The sequence below is a fragment of the Megascapheus bottae genome, chromosome 3, assembly GCF_031878675.1.
Source record: "Megascapheus bottae isolate mThoBot1 chromosome 3, mThoBot2.hap1, whole genome shotgun sequence".
NCBI classification, from domain to species: Eukaryota; Metazoa; Chordata; class Mammalia; order Rodentia; family Geomyidae; genus Megascapheus; species Megascapheus bottae.
The window spans coordinates 58,862,860-58,886,592 of record NC_143511.1 but is presented as its reverse complement, the minus strand read 5'-3'; the positions used below and the strand labels follow the sequence as shown (position 1 = coordinate 58,886,592).

Below are 23,733 nucleotides of genomic sequence, written 5' to 3'. Positions count from 1 at the left end.
AGAGCATTTCCTGGGTAAGTGTAAGATTAAGTTCAAACTCTAGTACCGCTCCCCACCCCCCAAAATCAGTAAGTAAATTAGCACTTTAAATATGCAATGTGATTCATGTTATCCTTTTTTCAGAGGCAATGCCACTTGCTTTGCATATGGACAAACAGGTGCTGGAAAGACCTACACCATGATAGGGACTCACCAGAACCCAGGACTGTATGCTCTGGCTGCCAAAGATATATTCAGACAACTAGAAGTGTCTCAGCCAAGAAGACACCTCTTCATATGGATCAGCTTCTATGAAATTTATTGTGGACAGCTTTATGACCTCCTAAATAGAAGAAAAAGGTAGTAGAGATGAGTGGGAAGTTGTAAATCTGTTCACTGTTCCAGAACTCCACAAAATCACTTCAATGACATGGGCTCTGTTGCATTAGTACTCTTTTGTGCATGTAGGCAATTAGAGAAAAAAGTAAATTAGCCTCATATATATGTATATATATTTATATATTTTTTAATTTTTTAATTTTATTTATTTTTTTTTTGCCAGTCCTGGGCCTTGACCTCAGGGTCTAGGTACTGTCCTTGGACACTTTTTGCTCAAGGCTAGTGCTCTGCCACATGAGCCACAGCACCACTTCCAGCTTTTTCTGTGTATGTGGTACCAAGGAATCAAACCAAGGGCTTTTGTGCATGCTAGGCGAGCACTCTACCACTAGGCTATGTTCCTGGCCCCCTTCTTATTCTTTTTTTTTTTTTTTTTTGCCAGTCCTGGGCTTGAGCTCAGGGCTTGAGAACTGTCCTTGGAATTTCTCAAGGCTAGCACTCTACCACTTGAGCCTCAGCACCACTTCTGGCTTTTTGCTATGTATGTGGGGTACCGAGGAATCGAACCCGGGTCTTCGTGCATGCTAGGCACCGAGGAATAGAACCCAGGTCTTCGTGCATGCTAGGCAAGCACTCTATCACTAGGCCAAACTCCCGGCCCCCCCTTCTTATTCTTTTGATTGGGCATACTAGAAGAACTAGAAAATGTTTCAATAATATTAGAATAAACATGATAGTTTTCTAAAATTTTTTTAAGGAAATCATTTTTCTTCACATTGGATTTATAATTGTTATTAGGCTTAAAATATTGTACATACAACATAATACAGTAATTCAGAAATGCATTCAGCAACACTTCCTTTTAATCCCTATTATATGTGGGTTTTTGTGTGTGTGTGTGTGTGTTGGTATGTTTGTGTGCTCATCCTGGGACTTGAACTCAAGACCTGGACACTGTCCCTAGATTATTTTTCTTAAGACTAGTGCTCTACCACTTGAGCATCAACTCCATTCAAGCTTTTTGGTGGTTAAGAGCCACAGACTTACTTCCTGGGCTGGCTTTGCAATCCTCAGATCTCAACCTCCTGAGTAGGTTTACAGGTGTGAGCCACCAGCACCCAGCTTTATACATTTTTGGTGTAAAGTTTTAATTAGTTTGAAACATTACATCAAAAAGTTGTGAGTGAATCAACTAACTGGAGCATAGGAAGGGGAGAGGAAGCAGGGAAGGTAAAAAAAAAAAAGGAGATGGACCAGATTATTCTAACACATTGAACCAGACCTGAGGAAGTAAGCAAGCATGACCAAACGCTAGGAAAGCCTCCTTTCTCCACCTGCAGGGTGTTCAAACCCCTATAGAGCTGTCAATATGATGTTCAAGTTCTATGTGCTCCATGCAAACAATGGAATGGGGTAAGCAAACCGTTCCAGTTCAGCAGGGAGACTGTGTTATGGCAGCACCATCATAGAGGGGCACTAAGATATTGTACAGCATAATGGAAGAAGTTAGCAAGTGGGCTTAGGGTATTATCCTGTGGACTGGTTGTGAAAAGGGAGATTTCTTTTTTTTTTTTTTTGGTGGGTTCAGGGTGCTGTTCCTGAGCTCTTCAGCTCAAGGCTACTTCCCTACCCCTTAAGCCACAGCGCTAATTCCAGTTTTCTGGTGGTCAATTGGAGATGAGTCTCATGAAAAAGATGAGAAGGGGTATCAATGTGTGAGAAGTAATGCACCTACTCTTTGACGAATGTAACTGTAACTCCCCTATACATTACCTTGACAATAAAAAATTTAAAAAAAAGTCTCACAAAGCTGGGCATCGTGGCTCACATCTGTAATCCTAGCTACATAGGAGGCTGAGATCTGATGATCAAGGTTCAAAGCCAACTGGGCACCTGAGACTCTTATCTCCAATTAACCTCTAGAAAAACGGGGAAGTGGGGCATGGTTCAAGGGTAGGGGAGCAGCCTTGAGCTGAAGAGCTCAGGGACAACGCCCAGGCCCACAGGTAGGGAAGTAGCCTTGAACTGTAGATCTCAGGGAAGGTGCCCAGGCCAAGTTCAAGCCCCATGACCCACAAAAAAAAAAAAAAAAAAAAAAAAAAAAAAAAGTCTCATGGACTTTAGGACTTTAGTGCCTGGGCTGGCTTTGAACTGTGATCTTCAGATCTCAGCCTCCTGAGTGTCTAGGATTACAGGTGTGAGCCACTGCACCCAGCAGAAAGGGAGATTTTATGTTAAAAATCCTTGCGTAGTGTTAATGCTTATAACCTCAGCACTCAGAAAGCTGAGACAGAAGGATCTTGACTACATCTCAAGACTGTGTCTCAAAACGAAATAAAAAAAAATTTTTTAAAGCCCTTTCTGGTCTTAATGCCCACTTCCTTTAAAGAACAGTTGGCATGAAAACCCTCTCTCTCTCTCTCTCTCTCTCTCTCTCTCTCTCTCTCTCTCTCTCTCTCTCTCTCTCCCCCTCCCCCTCTCCCCCTCCCCCTCCCTCCCTCCCTCCCTCTCTCCCTTTCTCCCTCCCTCCCTCCCTCCCTTTCTCCCTCTCTTCCTCTCTCCCTTTCTCTCTTTCTCCCCCCACCTTTGGTGAAGAGGCAGACATTCAGCTGTTTGTGGATGAAGTTCTTAGTGAATTACTCAAATTGTTGACCTATATATTTGCATTTTTAAATTGTAGACAGAGAAGATGTGAAGCCTATGGCTTCCTTCTCCATCTACTGCCATGAGGAATGGTTCAAGAGTTCAATAAGCAGATGAGTTCAGAGCAAAAAAAAAAAAAATTGTAGACAGAGGGATGAGTAATCACTAACTTCTGAGTTTGAAGCTTTTCTCAGAATCATGACAAAGACTGACATTCTGCAAGTGTCTTAGGCTGTGGGGGTGGCTTTGTTGTTGTTGTTGTTGTTTTTTTCAAACGTATGTGATTAATTAATTACCTAATGGGATTTTCTTTGTTTTCTACCTTCTAAATATTCTGTTTACTGATGGTACCCTTTCCTATGTTTGCTCTTATAATTTTAATAAGATACTCTCTATAATAATGGGACTTCAACAAAGTGTATTTGCTGAGTCTGATTCTTTTTGGGATACCAGTACTGGGGCTTAAACTCAGGGCCTCATGTTCTTGTTTAGCATGAGTTTTTCCTTGTACCTTTACAAGATGTATCAGAGTTTGACATGGTGGTTCACCATGGAGCACTATGGAGTCTCTAAGATAGGAGAATCACAAATTTGAGAGTAGCCTGGAAAGATACGACAGAGAGCGGGGTGTGGGGGGGGGGGGAGAAGAAGCAGAGAAAAGAAATAAGATGATATATGATATATGTAGGGGCCGGGAGTTTGGCCTAGTGGTTAAAGTGCTTGCCTAGCATGCACGAAGACCCAGGTTCAATTCCTCGGTACCACATACATAGAAAAAAGCCAGAAATGGTGCTGAGGCTCAAGTGGTAGAGCTATAGCCTTGAGAAAGTCCAAGACAGTTCTCAAGCCCTGAGCTCAAGCCCAGGACTGGCGCAAAAAAAAAAAAAAAAAAGATACATGTAGACTCCTTCAATTGCAAATGAAAGATAACCCCAGTAACAGTGGCACTTACAATTAAGGAAATCATTGGCTCAAATAACTGGAAAGCCTAGAGGGAAGTCAAGCTTCAGGATTAGTTTACCCCAGCAGCTCAGAGATGTTAAAGACACTCGATTTCTTTATATCTCTCTACTTGTAAGGTATTAGCTTCCTGAAGCTATTAGCTTCTCTTTGTAGATACAAAATGGCTGCAACTGCTCCCAGGACCATATACTTTCTCTTTACAGAAAGAAACAACCAGAAACCAGGACTGATTTTGGTTGAAGAGCAGAGATGCTTCTGAACCAATCACAGTAGCCAGGAGTATGTCATTCACTAATTGGCATAGCTTGAGTTAATGGGCTGTTGTAATTTTGTTTACAAAAACCGAAGATCAACACTGAAGTCTAAGGATGAGGTCAGGAGGGTAGGATTGGAGAGGGGAAGAGTATTCATTCCATCCAGATGTCAGTCTGGTGGAATGGTATCTGGGAAGGCAAGCACTAGGTTTGTTACTATAGTATTATTCCACCAACCATATTTTTGCATCTGCAGGCTCTTCGCCAGAGAAGATAGCAAGCATGTGGTACAGATAGTGGGACTTCGGGAGCTCCAGGTGAACAGTGTGGCATTCCTCTTAGAGGTAATTACTTCTTCCCTCTTCATTCCACCCCTAGGGAGCCTAAGTTCAGAATTCATTTTGTTGCCTAGCTAGTACGATAGCCAAAGGGTGATAAGCGTGTAACAAGCAGACCACTTCACATTTGGGAAACACCAGTCTTCTCTTGAGAACAGAGCTTATTTCTCCACAGGGTGGGTAGAGTGCAGATAAGGCATGAAAGAGAAGCTAAAACATAGCCCATTTTTTAAAGGCTGATATTATGTTTTTCTTTTCTTTCTTTCTTTTTTCTTTTTTCTTCTTTTTTTTTTTTGCCAGTCCTGGGGCTTGAACTCAGGGCTTAGGCTCTGTCCTTAGACACTTTTTGCTCAAGGCTAGTGCTCTGCCATTTGAGTCACAGCACCATTTCTGGCTTTTTCTGCGTATGTGGTACCAAGGAATTGAACCCAGGGCTTTGTGCATGCTAGGTGAGCATTCTACCATTAGGCTATGCTCCCAGGAAACTGATTTTATTAGTAATTTTGTATATGTTTCCAAAGGAATTTAAAAATTATCTGTTATTAGAACATATCATTTATGACAATAAATGTAATATTTTTCTCATTGTAAGATCCAAATGCTACTGAAATATATAAAAAGGTAGAAAATAAAGTGCTTTCTTACATACTGTCTCTCTACTGTACATGTATTCTTCTCCTGAAATATCTACTGTCCATGTTTGGTTTTATTTGTGTGTGTGTGTGTGTGTGTGTGTGTGTGTGTGTGTGTGCGTGCGCGTGTGTGCGCGCGCGTGCGTCCATGCATGCATTTATTATAGAAAAACGTAAGGGACAGCTAGGCCTTGAGTTCCATTCCCAGTACTGGCATTTTTTTTAATCAATTTTTTTACAAACAAGAAGCTCAATGAAGCCGGGCGCAGTGGCTCATGCCTATAATCCTAGCTACTCAGGAAGCTGAGATCTGAGGTCGCAGTTCAAAGCCTGCCCTGGCATTAAAGACTGTGAGATTCTTATCTCCAGTTAACCACTAGAAAAGCAGAAGGGGTAAGGTGGTAGCCTTGAGCTGAAGAGCTCAGGGACAACGCCCAGGCCCAGAATCCAAGCCTCATGACCTAACAAAACAAAACAAAGTTCAATGGCAGCCCTAAGTATGAGCATTATAATTATTTTAAAATTGAAATATAGTTCATATACCAGAAAACTTCAGATCTCAGACTCCTGAGTAGCTAGGATTACAGGCATAAGCCACCGGCATCCGGCAAAACTCACCTTTGTAAAATACATAAGTGGCTTTGGAAATACAATTTTCTTATTGAGATATACTTCACATACCACAATAGTCACTTTTTCAATTTTTTTTTAATTTTGAGGCAAGGTATTACAGCTTAAATTGGCCTCGAGCAATCACTGCTTCAGCCTTCCAACTGCTAAGAGTATACACATGTACTACAATACCCAGCATATACAGCTTTTTTTGGTTGGTCCTGGAGCTTAGACTCTGGGCCTAGGCATTGTTCTTGAGCATTTCAGCACCACTTCCCATTTTCTAGTGGTTAATTGGAGATAAGTCTCATGGTCTTTAGTGCCCAAGCTGGTTTTGAACCACGATCCTTAGATCTCAGTCTCCTGAGTAGCTAGGATTGCAGGTATGAGCCACTATGCCTAGCTTGCATGTACAGCTTTTTAAAGTATAAGATTCCATCATTTTTAAAACTATATTCATTAAATTGTACAATTAGGGCTGGGAGTTTGGCCTAGTAGTAGAGTGCTTGCCTAGCATGCATGAAGTCCTGAGTTCAATTCCTCAGTACCACATACACAGAAAAGGCCAAAGTGGTGCTGTGGCTTAAGTGGTAGAGCTCTAGCCTTGAGAAAACCCAAGGACAATGCTCAGGCCCTGAGTTCAAGCCCTCGGACTGGCAAAAAAAAAAAAAAAATTGAAGAACCAGTGCTGTTAATCTAAAAAGTTTTTTGTTGTTGTTTTTTTATCACCACTATAGGAATTCCTGTACTCATTTATAGTCACTCTGTTTCTCTTGCAAAATGTCAGGCAGCCACTGATTTTTTTTCTAAATAAATTTGGCTATTTTGGTATATCATAGGCAGAACAAGTATGTGTTCTTTTTTTTTTTTAATTATTTTATTTCTTTCTGTCTTTTTTTTTTTTTTTTTTTTTTTTGCCAATCGTGGGCTTGAGCTCAGGGCCTGAGCACTGTCCTTGGGCTTTCTCAAGGCTAGCGCTCTACCACTTGAGCCTCAGTACCATTTCTGGCTTTTTTCTATGTATGTGGTACCGAGGAATCGAACCCAGGTCTTCGTGCATGCTAGGCAAGCACTCTACTACTAGGCCAAACTCCAGGCCAAGTATGTGTTCTTTTGTCTCTTGATCCTTTTGCTTAGCAGTTTTCAAGGTTCATGCTGTAGTAGGCATCAGTATTTCCTTGTATGGAAGTTCTGTTTTATGGCTGAATTATGTCTCATTGTATGGATATATCACATTCACTTCTCTGGTAGCCATTTGAGTTGTTTCCATTTTTGGTCACTATGAATAATGTTGCTGTGAATATCAAGTATAAAGGTTTATGTGGAGATATATTTTCAGTTTTCTTGGGTATATGCCTAGAAGTAGAATTGTTGGGCCATATATTTGGAAGAACTGCCACACTGTTTTCCAAAGCATCTGTGTCATTTTACATCCCACATATGAAGGTGAGCTGTCTTTTAGAAGCTCCCCAGGTGATTCTTATGTGCAGCCATTATGGTCATTCTAGTATATCCAGAAAGGGAAACTCAAGTAATAGAGAATAGGCTAGGACCAGCCAAAAACCTAACACACCTGTTTCAAGCACAGCCTTCAAGATAAATGTGTCTGAGCCTCTGACCAAGCTCAAGGGACTAGCAATGACAGTGGTGTTGGGCAAAGTAGAAATGCCTGCAAAGAACAACAAAGTTAAAGCTTCTCTAGCTGAGTCTACTCTGTTTTTCTTGCCTGCCTTCTCAATTTACTCTAATAGTAATTGTAAAGGTTCACTGACACTTACCTGCCAAACACTTAGCTAGAGATTTTTGTAAATACCATGTCATTGAATCATCATGAAATAGGCAAAGATTGTAAACTTCACCTTCCAGATGGAAAACAAATTAACATGACATCTGAAAACCAGTATAGCTAATGACTGACAGTCCAGCTGGGCTTCATACCCGTTTCCCTGTGTTGTACTTCTTTTGTTTTTTTGGTTTTTTGTTTGTTTTGTCAGTCCTGGGCTTGAGCTCAGGGCCTGAGCACTGTCCTTGGACTTTCTCAAGGCCAGAGCTCTAGCACTTGAGCCTCAGCACCACTTCTGGCTTTTTCTATATATGTGGTACCAAGGAATCGAACCCGGGTCTTCGTGCATGCTAGGCAAGCACTTTAACCACTAGGCCAAACTCCCGCCCCTGTGTTGTACTTCTTATAGTCTCTCACTAGATGAATTTTTCTTCTCAAGAAATTAAGAAGATATTCATTGAGTTTGTATGTTTCTGGCAATATCTTCTTTTATTATTCACCTAAAATTGGATATTTGGAGGGCTTTTGCCTAACTGCAAGTAGCAGTCTTTTTTCAAAATGTTATCAGTACCTTTTCAAAACTGATAGTTAAGCCAGGTGCGGTGGCTCACACCTGTAATCCTAGCTACTCAGGAGGCTGAGATCTGAGAATCAAGGTTCAAAGCCAGCCCAGGCACAAAAGAACCTGAGACTTTTATCTCCAGTTAACCTCTAGAAAACGGGAAGTGGGGCTTGGCTCAAGGGTAGGGTGGTAGCCTTGAGCTGAAGAGCTCAGAGACAGCGCCCAGGCCAAGTTCAAGCCCCATGACCCACCAAAAAAAAAAAAAAGAGGGCCAGGAGTTTGGCCTGGTGGTAAGAGTTCTTACCTAGCATGCACAAAGACCTGGGTTTGATTCTTCAGTACCACATACAGAAAAAGCCAAAAGTAGTGCTGTGGCTCAAGCCTTGAGAAAACCCAAGGACAGTGCTCAGGCCCTGAGCTCAAGTCCAGGACTGGCAAAAAAAAAAAGATGTAAGTCCTAGGATGTGAAACGGCAAGGTGGCCCACTATTTATATGCAGTTTTTTGAATATTCTTTTCCTGGGACAAATAGATAAGTTTTACTTACCACTGAGGGCTGAAACTTCATATTCGAGATCTAAACTCAGAGAACAGTATGTGAATGTGGCCGTTTTAGGAGGTAAGCTAAGGACAAAATCAGGCATGGAATGACTGGTGTGTGGATATAGTGGTCTTCCCTGAGGCTTTTCGTATTACTAAGCTTATAGCAACATTTCTGCATGTGGCCATGAGTGTCAGGGGAGTCTGATCCTCATGATTCCATTGTCTAGAGACCTATTAAATGAGAAAAGTACAAACACTGCCAGAAAATCCCATTTCCTTGGACCACACTATGCCTTTAAATCCTAGGTGCCAAACCCAGGGCCTTGCACATGCTAGACAAATGTTCTGCAACTGAGCCACATCCCTAGTTCCACAGCTCTGCTTAATGGACAGTCCACATTGAGTAGCCTTCCCCTCCTGGAAACTTTACTATTCCTAAGAAATGCACAGAGAAATGTATTCATCAATATAAGGTTTTATTTATTATCATTGATGTTCTCTGAGTTTGCAATCCTTGTGGTGTTGTACAGGCAGAAAGATAGCTGAGATCCATGTGGACAATCTATATAAATTATAGATATCTGACACGGTTACTCTCAGAAACATTTTAGAACACTTGCTAACTCAGATGGCACACTGTCACTCTCAGGTGTCACTGTTTAACCCACATAGGTATCACCATGTATCTGCTCAGGTGTCATCTTCAGGTGTTACTCTCACAGCTCCCCCAGGCCTGGCCACTTGTTGCCTGCCTGTACACCTGGCAGCTTCATTTTTCACTCAGATTGTCCTCCAGGAAATTCTCCTTTTGCACTTATCTGACTGCATGATCTTACCAGTACAGGAATTACCACCCAGGAAATCTCTGCCTTTACCAGAGTTATTGACTCATCATTTCCCCAGATGTAGAAGGAAGAGATTTGTATTTTCTTTTCTGTCATGTAACTAGTGAGCATTTTTTTTTCAGTTTTAGAGATGTTTAAGTTATCCCTATAGCTGTTTTGCATAATCATAAGTATCCTTTCTAAGACTTCTGATTTTTTTAAAACTTTCTTAAAATTTTTTGTCTAATTGATACCAAAGGCTCATATAAAAAGAGCTACCCAAAACAAAACTATAAAACAGAAAAAACTGGAAGTGGTGCTGTGGCTCAAGTGGAAAGCTCAAGGACAGTGCCCAGTCTCTTGAGTTCAAGCCCCAGGGCTCCTTTGGGCTGGGGTGTGACTCAAATAGAATACTTGCCAAGCAAGTACAAGGCCCTGAGTTAAGATCCCAATGCTCCCCCCCCCAAAAGAAAAATGTATCAAAAGCTAAGTGCCCAGAGCTCATGCCTATAATCCTAGGTATTCAGGAAGCTGAAACCAGAGGATTTCCACTGAGTCAGCCCAGGCAGAAGAATATGTAAAATTCATACGTCTAATTGAAAGAAAAAGCTGGAAACAAGAGTATGGCTCAAGTGGTAGAGCATCAGTCTAGAGCAAAAAAAAAAAATGAGCAAGAGCACAGTGCTCTGAGTTCAAGCCCTAGCACACTAGGCTTTGCACATGCATGTGCACACACGTACCATGAAATGCTTATGGCCCTTAAGTGGTTAAGGTCTTATGACCAGATGGAACACTGGAGGACAGTGCTATGTATAATTGTGCAGGTTTTTAAAAACTTTCTGAGGCATGAATGATAGCAGATGATTGAGTTGGATGATAAAAGGAAATGAGCTAATGTACATAAATGCTTAGTTAGCATGTTACTACTAGCTAATTTGACACATATTATTTGGAAGTCCCTGAATGTCTCTCAGCACCATAGAATCCAGCAGTTGTCTCTCCTTCCTTTTGCAGCAGATTCCCATTTCATTAAAACATCTAAAACATGTTTTAGATGTCCTCTAGACTTTAATTAGGGAAGGAATTTGAGGAGGAGGTGGTGGGAGGTATTTGTATTATTTTTGTTCAGTTCCTACACTCATAATTCTCACAAATACTCATTATCTCCCTCTCCCCCTTTTCCTCTGTCTCTCTCTTCATCCTCCAGTTCCTCTATTCCTTTTCTTTCGGTGTTTCTGGGCCTTGAACTTAGGCTCAGGTTTGCCTCCATCCTAGCTTTTTACTGATTATTTTGGAGCTGAAGTCTTTTAGGCTGACTTTGAATCACAGTCTTCAAGACCTTAGCTTCATGAGTAGTAGCTAGGTGTACAGGCAGGGAACAGGCCTGTACAGGCTTGGCCCTTCCCTCTTTTCTATTTTGACTTGGACTGAGAAACACATGCTATGTTGATCTATTAAACTGTATTTTTCCATGAAAGTTTATTTTATAGTTATGAAAACAAGTTTCTAAGTTTGCTCAAAGGTGCTAGTTATTTTATATCTTTATAAAAAAAATGTTTATTCAGTGAAACCAAAAGAAGACAGTCTTAGGAGAAAAGCTAGAGAGTAAGACCCAAGCACCTCTTCATAGGTACACAAAATAATAAACAGGATGTAAAGAACTCCAGAGAGGAGCCAGGAGTGTGGCCTGGTGGTAGAGGGCTTACCTAGCATGCATGAAGCCTTGGGTTTGAACTACATACACAGAAAAAAAAAAAGCCAAAAGTGGTGCTGTGGCTCAATAGCAGAGTACTAGCCTTGAGCAAAGTGTCCAAGGATAGTCAGTGCCCAGGCCCTGAGTTGAAGCTCCAGGACAGGGGGAGGGGGAGAAAACTGATAAGGAAACAAAGAACTTTAATCTGTCTTACCATTATTAGATGGCTCAACTATGGAGTATACACAAGCACACCTAAAGGAAGGTGGGTGGAGGGCACAGTCAGTGGAAAGCGGTGACAGTGCAGCAATGGGGCCCATCAGCTGCGGTTAGACATGGATGCAGTGGAACTAAGCAGTGCAAGGGCAGCGATGGGAGGGAAAGAATGAGAAAGAAAGAGGGAAGAACTGACACCCTTAGCAAAAGGAAAGAAGTATACATAACACCTGATCTGGAAGAAATAGTTTTATTATCAGTACTCAAAGACTTAACCTTTTTTTTTCCCCCTATGGAAGACTAGAGGTTTTTTTTGTTTTGTTTTTTGGTGGGTCATGGGGCTTGAACTTGGCCTGGGCGTTGGCCCTGAGCTCTTCAGCTCAAGGCTACCGCCCTATCCCTGGGCCTGGGCGTTGGCCCTGAGCTCTTCAGCTCAAGGCTTCCACCCTACCCTTGAGCCAAGCCCCATTTCCCATTTTCTAGAGGATAATTGGAGATGAGATGAGTCTCAGGTCCAATTAACTACTACTTAGACCATGAAATAACTTGTTTTTAAATTAGCTTAAAAAAAATAACTAGGCACCAGTGGCTCACCCCTATAATCTTAGCTACTCCAGTGTCTGATCTCTGAGGATTGTGATTTAAAGCTACACAGGCAGAAACTTTATTTCCAATAAAACAACAAAAAGCCAGAGATGGAAGTGTACCCAAGTGGTAGAATTCCAATTTTGAACTAAATAAGCCATAGTGAGACCCTGAGTTCAAGTTCCAGTACTGAGACATATATAGACAAACACACTTTTTTCTAGTCGTGGGACTTGAACTCAAGGCCTGAGCACTGTCCTTGGGCTTTTTTTCAAGGCTAGCACTCTGCCACTTGAGCCACAGTACCACTTCCAGCTTTTTCTATCTATGTGGTACTGAGGAATCGAACCCAGGTCTTCATGCATGCTAGGCAAATACTCTACCACTAGGCCAAACTCCCGGCCCATACACACAAATTTAAAGTACCTTCCCCTGAGATAGTTTGAGGCCTGTTGTTGAAATTTGTCTCTGTCAACTTTTAGTCAGTTCTCTCTCTTCCTCCTTACTGCCTCTCTCTCTGATTTGAACTTCTAGTTTTGCCCTTGCTAGGCAGGTACTCTACCCCTTGAACCCCAGCCCAGCTTTTGGGCTCTTAATTTGGAAACTGGCTGAACTGAATAAATTAAATTAAAATTCTGAGAGATTGAGAAAAGGTGAGATAAAACTTCTGTACCCTTAATTAATTGCAAAGTAAATGGACTTATCATAGACGACCCCCTTTTTGTTTATTGTGGTAGAATCTCATATGAACTTGGAGAGAGACAAACTGAATATAGAATTTGGCTCTGTTACACAGAAGCTATTTGTCTATGAGCCAATCAGTTTTTGGGTTTGTTCTTCAATGGTAAACTGAGTTGTTTGGTTTTTTAAAATAATAATTAGAGCCAGGAGTTTTGGCCTAGTGGTAGAGTGCTGCCTAGCTGCACAAAGACCCTTTCCATTCCTTGGTACCAACATACATAGAAATGGACAGAAATGGTGCTATGGCTCATGTGGTAGAGCTCTAGCCTTGAGAAAGCCCAAGGACTGTGCTCAGGACCTGAGTTCAAGCCCCAGGACTGGCAAGAAAATAATAATAATCATACCTAACCCAAATTAGGCTAAAGGAAGAACTCTGCCAAATAGCATTTAAAGGTTTTTTTTTGGGGGGGGGTTGTTTTATTTGTTAAAATTATTATTAGTTACCTCTCCTCCCAGTCTAAAATTACACAAGTCTGACATGGATGGCACAGGCCTGTAATCCCTACCTTGAAGGGCTAAAATCAAGGCCAGCAAGACTCTATTTAAAAAAAAAAAAATCAGGGCAAAAATGTTGATGTATGGCTATGTGTTCAGTAGCAAGACGCCAGCCCTGATGGCTCATCTCCCTCCATTCCATGTGGTCAGAAGGATCCCAGTTAGTCCTTCCTCCCAGGCAGGGTTGAGGGAAGATGGATCTCAAGGGAAGTAAAGGACTCATGACAATCGAAATAACTCACTGCTTCCTTGTTCCAACATAGTGGGCCTGGCCATCTTCATGCCTGTACCCTGGTAGAACACATAGATCTGATCAGTCGTTCCTGATGCACATTTCTGTCTTCTGCTTCAGTTACTAAGATGGATGAGTACTATGAGACCTTGCTTTGGAGCCAAGTTTTGCCCTGGGGACTGTAGTAAGACTAAATCCATCAAGGATATTAAAAAGAGTCTATGGGATCAAGAAGTAAATTAGCTCTTGAGCTATTGAATGTTCTCCCACAAGATTAGTATTCCTCATTGTTTTTGTTGCCATTGGGTACTTACTCTGTATGATTTAGTGTCTGGGCAGCTTTCCATCTGGACAGAACAAAACTGCAGTGTACTGACAAAAATTATATGTCTGGTCTCTACTGCTTACTTAGCCAACTTTTTGGAGGCCGAGGGCTTTGCTTACTCCTAGGGGAAGTCATCCTATGGATTTTATTTTTAGGTGATCTTAAAAGGCAGCAAGGAGCGCAGCACTGGGGCCACTGGAGTTAATGCCGACTCCTCCCGCTCCCATGCTATCATCCAAATTCAGATCAAAGATTCAGCCAAGAGGACCTTTGGCAGGTGAGCTGGAGATAGGCAAAGAATTGCATTGTCTGCTTCCTTAATGTGACATTGAAATATGTGTTCTCAACAACAGGACACCCTACTACCGTGGAGCCACCTTTTCAGGGATATAAGAGTAGAGTTGTTAGGCCTGAAATAAATCATTGTACTAAAGTGCCGTCAGTTGATTAACCATGAAGTAATGACCCATTGTTGGTCAACCCTAAGTTATTAAAAGGGACATTGATTGCTTCTAATGTGAAACCACGGTATCAGCAGAGAAACAGCAGAGAATGCATCTCAGAGAGCTTGCAGTCCATAAATGGGGAGGAGAGATTAATCCATTCTTCTTGAAAGAAGCCATAAGACAATTGGATACATTCATTGCTTCTGTGGTGCTATCTTAGCAAATGCTGCCATGCTGATGGATGAGCCTATCTCACCTCTGAGTAATGAGTTTTTCTTTTCTTTTTTCCCCTCCCCCCCCTTTTTTTTTCTGGAAAGCAGCCCACAAAACTTTCTCCTTAATTATCTAAGTGGTCATCTAAGTGATTTGCATTATGGTCATTTGGCATTATGGGAAGAATGCCTTGCTAATTTCCACCCGTCATCATTCCTCACAATGGTTAGAACCAGCTAAAGTCTCGAAGTGATCATTGCCAGCAACAGCTGACAGGTCAAAACTTTGTGATGTTTTTTTGGAAAGCTGACAGCAATAGCTTTTTTTTCCTGAGATAGAGCCAATGTTGATTCCCCCCCGCCCGCCCCCCCCCCCCGGTGGTCTCAAAATGTAAAAATAAACCAAAGACCCATAGAAGTCATTCTTGCTGTGTCTTTTCTCTAGGATCTCTTTTATTGATTTGGCGGGCAGTGAAAGAGCAGCAGATGCCAGGGACTCGGATAAACAGACCAAGATGGAAGGTGCAGAAATAAACCAGAGTCTTCTGGCTGTAAGTTGCTCCAAATTTAAAAAACCTTGAGTACTTTTGCCCTTTACATCCAACCATAAGAATGGAATCAGCAGAACAGCTGGCAGGCAGTCAACTGACTATGGGGCTGGAGAGAGGCTGCCCAGTTAGATTCTCAGCAATGCTAAGCAGCTCTTCCTTTTTCTCTCTGCCTTCTCTTTTTCTGGTCATTCCTGCATAATAACCGGAAATTTCTGCAGTTGTCAAGTGGTTAATTTAGTAAGCTTTTTCCTTATTTCAAATATTTTAATTGTATTAATTAAGGAAAGAAGATTGAGAAGACCAGACTGGGCTGGGCCAGCAGTAAGACCCTATCTCAAACATAAATGAAAAAAGGAGCTGGGCACAGTGGCTCATGCCTATAATCCTAACTACTCAGGAGGCTGAGATCTGAGGATCTTAGTTCAAAGCCAGCCCAGGCACTAAAGACTGTGAGACTGATCTCCAGTTAACCATTAGAAAAACAGAAGTGGGGCTATAGCTCAAGGGGTTAGGGTAGTACCTTTGAGCTGAAGAGCTCAGGGACGGTACCGAGGCCCAGAGTTCAAGCCCCATGATGAAAGAAAGAAGGAAGGAAGGAAAGAAAGAAAGAAAGAAAGAAAGAAAGAAAGAAAGAAAGAAAGAGGAAAAGAAAAAGAAAGAAAGGAGGGAGGGCACAGTGACTCATGCCTGTAATCCTAGCTACTCAGGAGGTTGAGATCTGAGGATCGTGGTTCAGAGCCAGCCCCAGCACTAAAGTCCATGAGACTCTTATCTCCAATTAACCACCAGAAAACTGGAAATGACGCTGTGTCTCAAGGGGTAGGACAGTAGCCTTGAGCTGAAGAGCTCAGGGACAGTGCCCAAGCCCAGAGTTCAAAAAAAGAAAAAGAAAAAAAAAAAGGAGGGAAGAGGACATGGGGGGGGAAATTGGCTTAGTTTGATCATCATATATTGTGTGCATATATGAAAATGTCACAATGAAACCTCCTTTGTACAACTAATACATGCTAATGCCTTGAGAAAGAAAGATCTTTTAAAAATTGTTATCATGGGCTGAGAGTTTGGTAGACTACTTTACCTCGCATGCACAAAGACCCGGGTTCAATTCCTGAGTACCACATACATAGACTAAGCTGGAAGTGGTGCTGTGGCTCAAGTGATAGAACTCTAGCCTTGAGAAAGCCCAAAGACAGTGCCTAGGCCTTGAGTTCAAAGCCAGGACTGGCAAAAAAAAAAATTGTATTCATTTTTCAGGCATATAAAAGCAGAACAGATTGCTTAGTGATCTCTTATGTACCTGTCAGCTAGCTCCAGTGCTCATCAAAAGTTGAAAAAGCTAGCCTGGCAAGATGCCATGCACCTGTGATCCCAGCTACTCAGAAGGTGGAGGTAGAAGGATCTTAAATTCAGGGCCAGTCCAAGAAAAATTTAATGAGACTATCTCAAAAGCAAAATACAACAAAAGAGATACTGAATTGCCAGAGCAATTTCCTAGCATGCTCAAGGCCCCAAATTCAATCCCTAGTAAAAGAAAAACACTGACCAAGTCCATCCATTAGTGAAGTTTCATGTTAATATAGCAGAGGTAAACGGACCCAAGAGACTGGTGGCCATCCTTGGATTTGATTATGTGAGGAGCAGGTATACTTCAAGGGCTGGTGAGTCTCCTTATTCTACTCTTTGGGGGATATCAGATTGAATTTTACTAACTGAAGCTATTGCCACATGTAGTCCAGTTTAGGGGAAGCCTAGGCTACATAGCAAGACCTTGCCCTCTCCTACTTAATTAGAAAAAGAAAAAGAAAGTATTCCGGCTTTTTGGCTAGAGTAGAGGTGAAGTAGTGATAGGACTCTGTGGCCCAGCAGACTGTCAAGGCTCATTCCTGGTCCACCTCCCTGCCCTGCTGCTTCCAAGGGATGGTTTTCTTCATCTTCTCCCCCTTCTTTCTCAGCTACTATGTTTTAGCCTAGATGCATGATTCTGAAGTAGAGGGTTTCTCCTCCTTCACTCTGACTTCCCCATCCCTGTCCCTATTTTTTATGGGCATATTGCCCTGGACAGTCCATACATCCACGTTTCTAATGATGTCCACTGAGCCCTTCTCACTGAGGGGCCATGCTCAGGAGCAAATGTAATTCCTTTGTTGTTGTCTGCTCCTTAACTCTGAGGATGGAAAGTGAGCTGGTTTCTCGGTGCAGTTCCTCTTCTAACTTTAGACAGTGCAAGTTCAAATCAGCATAGGTATGTATGTAAGTGAGGAAGAAAGGAAGTGACTATAGTTATTCTCACATTTGTGTATATCAGTAGTTAGGAAGACTGTGAGGAGCTAATAGGTTAGGACATCTCTACAGGAGCTTGGACTCCAGGGCCTCAAGGTAGTCCCCCACCCAAGGCCAATGCCACAACCACAGGATTAGTTTCACTCTAAACAGGGAGGCCCTTAGGGAAGCAGCCCAAGTCTTATATGGTGTTACTTGCTGAACCATAAACACCAGGGCATCTTGACTTCTTTTTGTGACCATTGCCTGAGTGTGGCGTAAAGCAAAATTCCTATGGGTATAGTATCTGACCTGTTACACACTTTTCATGTATTTGATGTGCTTGCTTATCCCCTACTTGCAGCTGAAGGAATGTATCCGAGCACTGGACCAGGAGCACACCCACACTCCATTCAGGCAGAGCAAATTAACCCAGGTAAAGTTAAACAAACATGAGCCAGCCAGGTGCCAGTAACTCGCACCTATAATCCTAGCTACTCAGCAGGCTAAGATCTTAGGATCTCAGTTCAAAACCAGCCTGGGCATGAAAGTCCGTGAGACTCTTATCTCTATTTAACCACCAGAAAACCAGAAGTGGTGCTATGGCTCAAAGTGGTAGAGCCTTGAGCTGAAGAGCTCAGCAACAGTGCCCAGGCCCAGAGTTCAAGCCCCACAATAGACCAAAAAAGAAAAAAAGTTAAATGTGAACCTTGAGTTTATTCTGGTTCTTTCATTGTTCCTACATCCCTTTGTTCATTTAGAGAGCATCCATACCAGAAAGCATGGGGTTAGTGGGGGAAGAGAAAGGAGGCACTGAATTCTCTCTGGAAGGATGGTGTATATAGAAGCATAGGAAAGTGTCATCAATCTCTTTAACTCTGAATTAAAAAAAAGGGGGGGGGGCCTGGAGTTTGGCCTAGTGGTTAAAGTGCTTGCCTAGCATGCATGAAGACCCGGGTTCAATTCCTTGGTACCACATACATAGAAAAAAGCCGGAAGTGGTTCTTAGGCTCAAGTGGTAGAGCTCTAGCCTTGAGAAAGTCCAAGGACAGGGCTCAGGCCCTGAGCTCAAGCCCAGGACTGGCCAAAAATAAATAAATAAATAAAATGATTATTTAAAAAAAAAAAAGTTTTCTTGTGGTTTGTACTTCATTGATTAATGGTGGTGTGAGTACCCTTTTCTATGTTTACTGGCCATTTATAGTTCCTGTTTTGTGAGATGCCTTTGTGTGAACAGAGGGGTGCTATGGACCTAACATTCTACACGTAATAAATAGTATATCTTTGTTCCTTATTGACACGCCTTTTGATTTCAACAGGTCCTAAAAGACTCTTTCATTGGCAATGCCAAAACTTGCATGATTGCCAACATTTCACCAAGCCATATGGCCACTGAACACACTCTGAATACTTTGCGTTATGCTGATCGGTAAGTTGGATCCCCAAAAGGCAAGTGTGTGTTTGTGTATTTGTGTGACACATGTATTTATGCATGTGTCTCATACACAAATAAGGATATGACATTGAGCTCCACAACTCTCTTCCTGGAGCAACTGTTAGAAGAATGTAACCTATTAGGTTCTGTTTTTGTAAATGTGACAAGAGAAAGTTGGCACATCCTCTTGTTCAAGAGAATAGTCTTATCAGTGTCATTTCAGTGACCATGAGATATTAATCTAGTATGGTAGGCTCAATGAGCTTTTCTTCCTTAATTGTAAGGACAGAATAGAATATATATTAGCCAAGTGCTGGTAGTCACACTTAGTTGCTCAGGAGATTGAGATCTGAGGATTATAGTTTGAAGTCAGCCCAGGCAGGTAATTCTGCGAGATTCTTATCTTCAATTAACTACCAAGAAGCTTGAAGTGGAGTTGTGGCTTAATTGGTAGAGTGCCAGTCACAAGCAAAAAAGCTCAAGCGCAGTGCCTAGGCCCTAAGTTCAAGTCCCAAGAGTAGTGGACGCGCGCGTGAGTGTCTGTGTGTGTGTATATATATATATATATATATATTTTTTTTTTTGATCTCATGGCCTGAGCACTGTCCTTGGACTTTCTCAAGGCTAGAGCTGTACCACTTGAGCCACAGCACCACTTCCGACTTTTTTCTATGTATGTGGTACCGAGAAATCGAACCTGGGTATTCATGCATGCTAGACAAGCACTCTACCACTAGGCCAAACTCCTGGCCCCAGAATATATATTATACTTGGAGTTATATAGGTGCAGAAGGTATCAATGTGGACATGTTAGAAGGATGACATCCTTGCCATCTCTACCCTTAAGGCCACATGTGTCTCTTACAGTGGGGAATATATATTTTTTTCGATACTAGGCTTTGAACTAAGCACTCTACCACTTGAACCACACCTTTAGCCCAAAGATATTTTTGATTGTCATAACTTGGAAAAAAACAGTACTGACATCTGAGGGCAGAGGCCACTATAACATACATACAAAATGTTAATGGTAGCTGGCAAGGGGCAGGTGTCTCACACCTGTAATCCTACTCAGGAAACTGAGATCTGAGGATCAAGATTCAAAGCCAGCCTAGGCACAAAAAGGACCTGAGACTCTTATCTCCAATTAACCTCTAGAAAACAGGAAGTAGGGCATTAGCCTTGAGCTGAAGAGCTCAGGGACAGCAACCAGGCTGAGTTCAAGTCCCATCACACACACACACACACACACACACACACACACACACACACACACACACACACACACACACACACACACACACACACACACACACACACACACACACACACACACACACACACACACACACACACACACACACACACACACACACACACACACACACACACACACACACACTATCTGAGGATCAAGATTCAAAGCCAGCCTAGGCACAAAAAGGACCTGAGACTCTTATCTCCAATTAACCTCTAGAAAACAGGAAGTAGGGCATTAGTCTTGAGCTGAAGAGCTCAGGGACAGCAACCAGGCTGAGTTCAAGCCCCATCACACACACACACACACAGGTTGAGAAGCCTTGGGAATAGATGTTAGATAAGTCATGTTTCTCTTAATGAAAGTAGCACAATCCTATATATTTATGGAGATTTTGTTTCTTGAAATGCCCAGTATGTTTGGGGTAACTCATCTTCCCAGAAAAGAGGATTCTTTGTAGCATGGTGGGTACGTGAGAGACGTGAACTCCTGGGCTAGACCACCTTCAGGAACTATGGCATGAACCCTGCAAGAGCATAGGATAGTTCTGGCGTGTCCGTCACATGGAGCGAGGGCGATTCCCCAAACTCTTCTGATCATGCACACCTGGAGGCCCACTCACATTCTCAGAAGAAAAACTGTAGAGCAATAGAATGGCCCTTCTCCCTCTTACTCTTTTCTAGATTTATTTAAATTAATAAGTGCCAACACTTGTCATTTTTCTTAGTTTTTGTTTTTCTTGAAGGCTATAGAAACAAATTATAGACATACAGAATGCATGTTTAACATTGCATGGTCATTTCCAGGGTCAAAGAACTAAAGAAAGGCATTAAGTGTTGTGTGTCAGGTACCAGTAGAAATCGGTCATCTGAAAACTCGTCTCCAAAACGAATTCAGAGCTCCCCTGTGGTCCTGCCAGGGGACAAATGTTCTCCAAAAAAGGTTAAGCTGGGGCTTCAGCAGGCACTAACAGTGGCACCAGGCTCTGCTAGAGGAAAAGCACACCCACTGGTCAGCCACCCTCCCAACATCCCTTTCACCTCTGTACCTAAAGGTGTTGGTAAAAGGGGTAGTTCTAGAGGGAGCCCTCCCCAAGAGTGGGTCGTGAAGAGCCCTGCCAAAGGAACAACACTGTCTGGACATTTTGTCAAAAAAGGAGTGGAAGAGACAGCACCATTGTTCTCTGAGAAAACTGTATCTGTATCTGGCCATAAGACTGCCCTTGGGTGGGCAGGCAGGGGCCCAGGAGAAGGTCTGGTGCATGGCAAGCTACCAGCCAAGCTACCTGCCAAGTATAAGAAGGTACAGACTGTGCAGCCAGTACAGAAGCAGCTCATGTCACGAGTTGACTTCTGCTCTAACAGCAACCACCATTTAGCAGAGGAGAGTCAAGATGGCAAGGCAGGCATGCCTGCCAGCCTTAACTCTGAAGCTTGGACAAATATCCCTCCACATCAAAAGGAAAGGGAGGAACATTTGCGTTTTTATCACCAACAGTTTCAGCAACCACCTCTTCTCCAGGAAAAGTTAAAATACCAGCCACTGGAAAGGTTTTTATGCCAACATAGGCCCTCAGATGGTCAGCTCCTGAGTGAGACGCCTCCTGTTTCCCACTCTGACAGCCACAGTGGAGCCCAAGCTGAGGACCTTGATGACAGTGACTTCAGTGAAGATTCTTTTTCACATGTTTCGAGTCAGAGGACCACAAAGCAAAAGAACACATCCAAAAGTGAAAGCTCATTCTTCCTGCATCAGAATAAAGAGCAGGATCCTGAGGAACAGGCGGCAGAAAGGCAGCAGTGTCTGCTTTTTAGCTCCAGGGTGGAGGGTGATGAAAAGGGTCTAACTGAGAGCTGGGTGTGTTCCAGGGACCTCATAAGAAGTCACAAAAGAGCAGCATTCAATCACAGCCACAGCCCAAGTGAGATGTACTTAGACTGGAGGAGAGAGGAGGACTCGTCCTCTTCAGGGCCTTCTCCCAGAGATAACCTGGCAGAAAAGCCTTCCTGCTCACAAGTAGACTTTATCTATAGCCAGAAACAAGGTGGGGCCCCTGTCTTTGACTTTGGACAGGACACTTTCAGAAGTGAGGTTCCTGGGCAAGCTGAGGATAGTTCACCATCTCTAGAAGACGATTTTTCTTCGCTATCTCATATTGCAGTTCCTGGATCCCCAGACCAAACAGACACAATCCCCACACCACAGAGAAAAGTCGGGGAAGACAGCCCACCTCAGCCTTTCCAAGGAGAAGACTCTAGAGAACTGTTAGGCACCTCCTCTGAATATGCTTCTGGATTAATGGCTCCTCTCACAGTGTCCCTCCTGGAGACCCCAGCTGATAAGAGCCCTTCTCCCTTGGAGCAGCTGACCCAGGATGGGGCAGAACTCATAGGAGGAGCAGCTGTGGGCCACGTGATATCCTCCAGTGATCAAGAGGCAGCCTCATCAGTGTCTTCAGCAACAGAGTGCTTGTGGCTGTCCTCATCTCCACCCGACAACAAGCCTGGTGGTGATCTTCCAGCTCTGTCCCCATCACCCATCCATCAGCACCCACAGGACAAGTTGCCCAACAGGGATGCTGAGCTGGATGAGGTCTGCCAGAGCAAAGAGCCTGCACTCTGCTCCCAAGAACATGTGGGTAGTGAGCAGTATGATGCTGATGCTGAGGAGACAGAGTTGGGTTCCTGGGGTCTCCCAGGAAAGCCCTTCTCCAACATCCATACTGGGGTATCCCATTCTGGACCAAAACTCAGCCCACATACAGGAAGTAGTGGTATCACTGGCCAGCCATGGGTACAGAAGATAAAGCTTCCTTCAGAGCTCAGTTGGCAGGAGCTTGGCTTAACCACAAACCCCATCAGGTTGCCTTGCTACAATGAAGACAGCACATGGCTCAAACGCAGGCCAGACTCAAGGTGCTTAGCATCTCTAGACTCTCCTCTGGTACCCTACTCCTCTGCCAAGACTGCAGTGTTACTTGGTCAGCACACCCTGAAGCAAGCACAGTAAGTAGGACGTTCTCCCTAAGACCCCTTTGTCCCCCTACTCCCACTCCCTCTCTCTCCCTCCCCCCCCACACACAGAGATGCACAGAAAATATCTTGCCTTTGAGTGGGCAGTCCTGTGGCTCCATTGTATATCACTACAGTCTGACAGGAGATAAATTTCCCCTTCTAGCTCAGTCTGCCTGCTTTTGTCCTGGCCCTTTATAGAAAGTAGAAATGAGAGCAGACATTGTACTAAGTATGTCAGCTCCAGTGATCACAGCCTTGAGTCTTTCTGAGGAAAGCCACAGCGAACAGAGAAGCAGCACCCACCCTATCCCCCAGTATCTGGAAAGGAAAGCTTGAAATGCCCCATCTGTTTTGCTGTATCTTCTTGGTGCTATCTAAACCCTTGACTGATCCTGAGAAAAGAAGCAGGGAGGGAGACAGTGAAACGGCCCTGGTCAAAGCCTTGGTTGGTCAGTTCCTAGCCTGTACATGAAGCTCCATTTCAGAAAGCTGCCTGAGAGGGTGAGCAGCAGGGGGTAAGTTCACAGTCTCTTCTCTGTGTCCCCAGGCAGGTGGTCATCCGTGCACACCAAGAGCAAATGAATGAAATGGCTGAGTTGGGATTCAAGGAGGAGACCCTAATGAACCAGCTAGTTTCTAATGTAAGTACTGTTGGCTAGACAATCAAGGATGTTGAGAATTGGTCTGTCCATGTTTACTGTGGTATCTGTTCCTTCTGCTGTCACACTAACATCTGAGACAGCCTGAGCCCATTCTGGGAAAGAGTTACAGTCTTTTCCTTAGCCCTTCTGCACTGTCTA

The 23,733-nt window shown here is 43.1% G+C and overlaps 1 protein-coding gene across 1 annotated transcript in view; it reads left to right on the top strand.

The window, feature by feature from the left end:
* The window catches only part of Kif24 (kinesin family member 24), a 59,020-nt gene that overhangs the window by 32,997 nt on the left and 2,290 nt on the right, over window positions 1-23,733 (top strand). Inside the window, exons 5-12 of the mRNA XM_090330120.1 lie at window positions 124-339; window positions 4,435-4,522; window positions 13,914-14,035; window positions 14,862-14,967; window positions 17,591-17,662; window positions 18,546-18,655; window positions 20,726-22,924; window positions 23,481-23,574. Of these exons, the coding sequence (XP_090186246.1) occupies window positions 124-339; window positions 4,435-4,522; window positions 13,914-14,035; window positions 14,862-14,967; window positions 17,591-17,662; window positions 18,546-18,655; window positions 20,726-22,924; window positions 23,481-23,574 (3,007 nt within the window). The remainder of the gene's footprint in view (window positions 1-123; window positions 340-4,434; window positions 4,523-13,913; window positions 14,036-14,861; window positions 14,968-17,590; window positions 17,663-18,545; window positions 18,656-20,725; window positions 22,925-23,480; window positions 23,575-23,733) is intronic.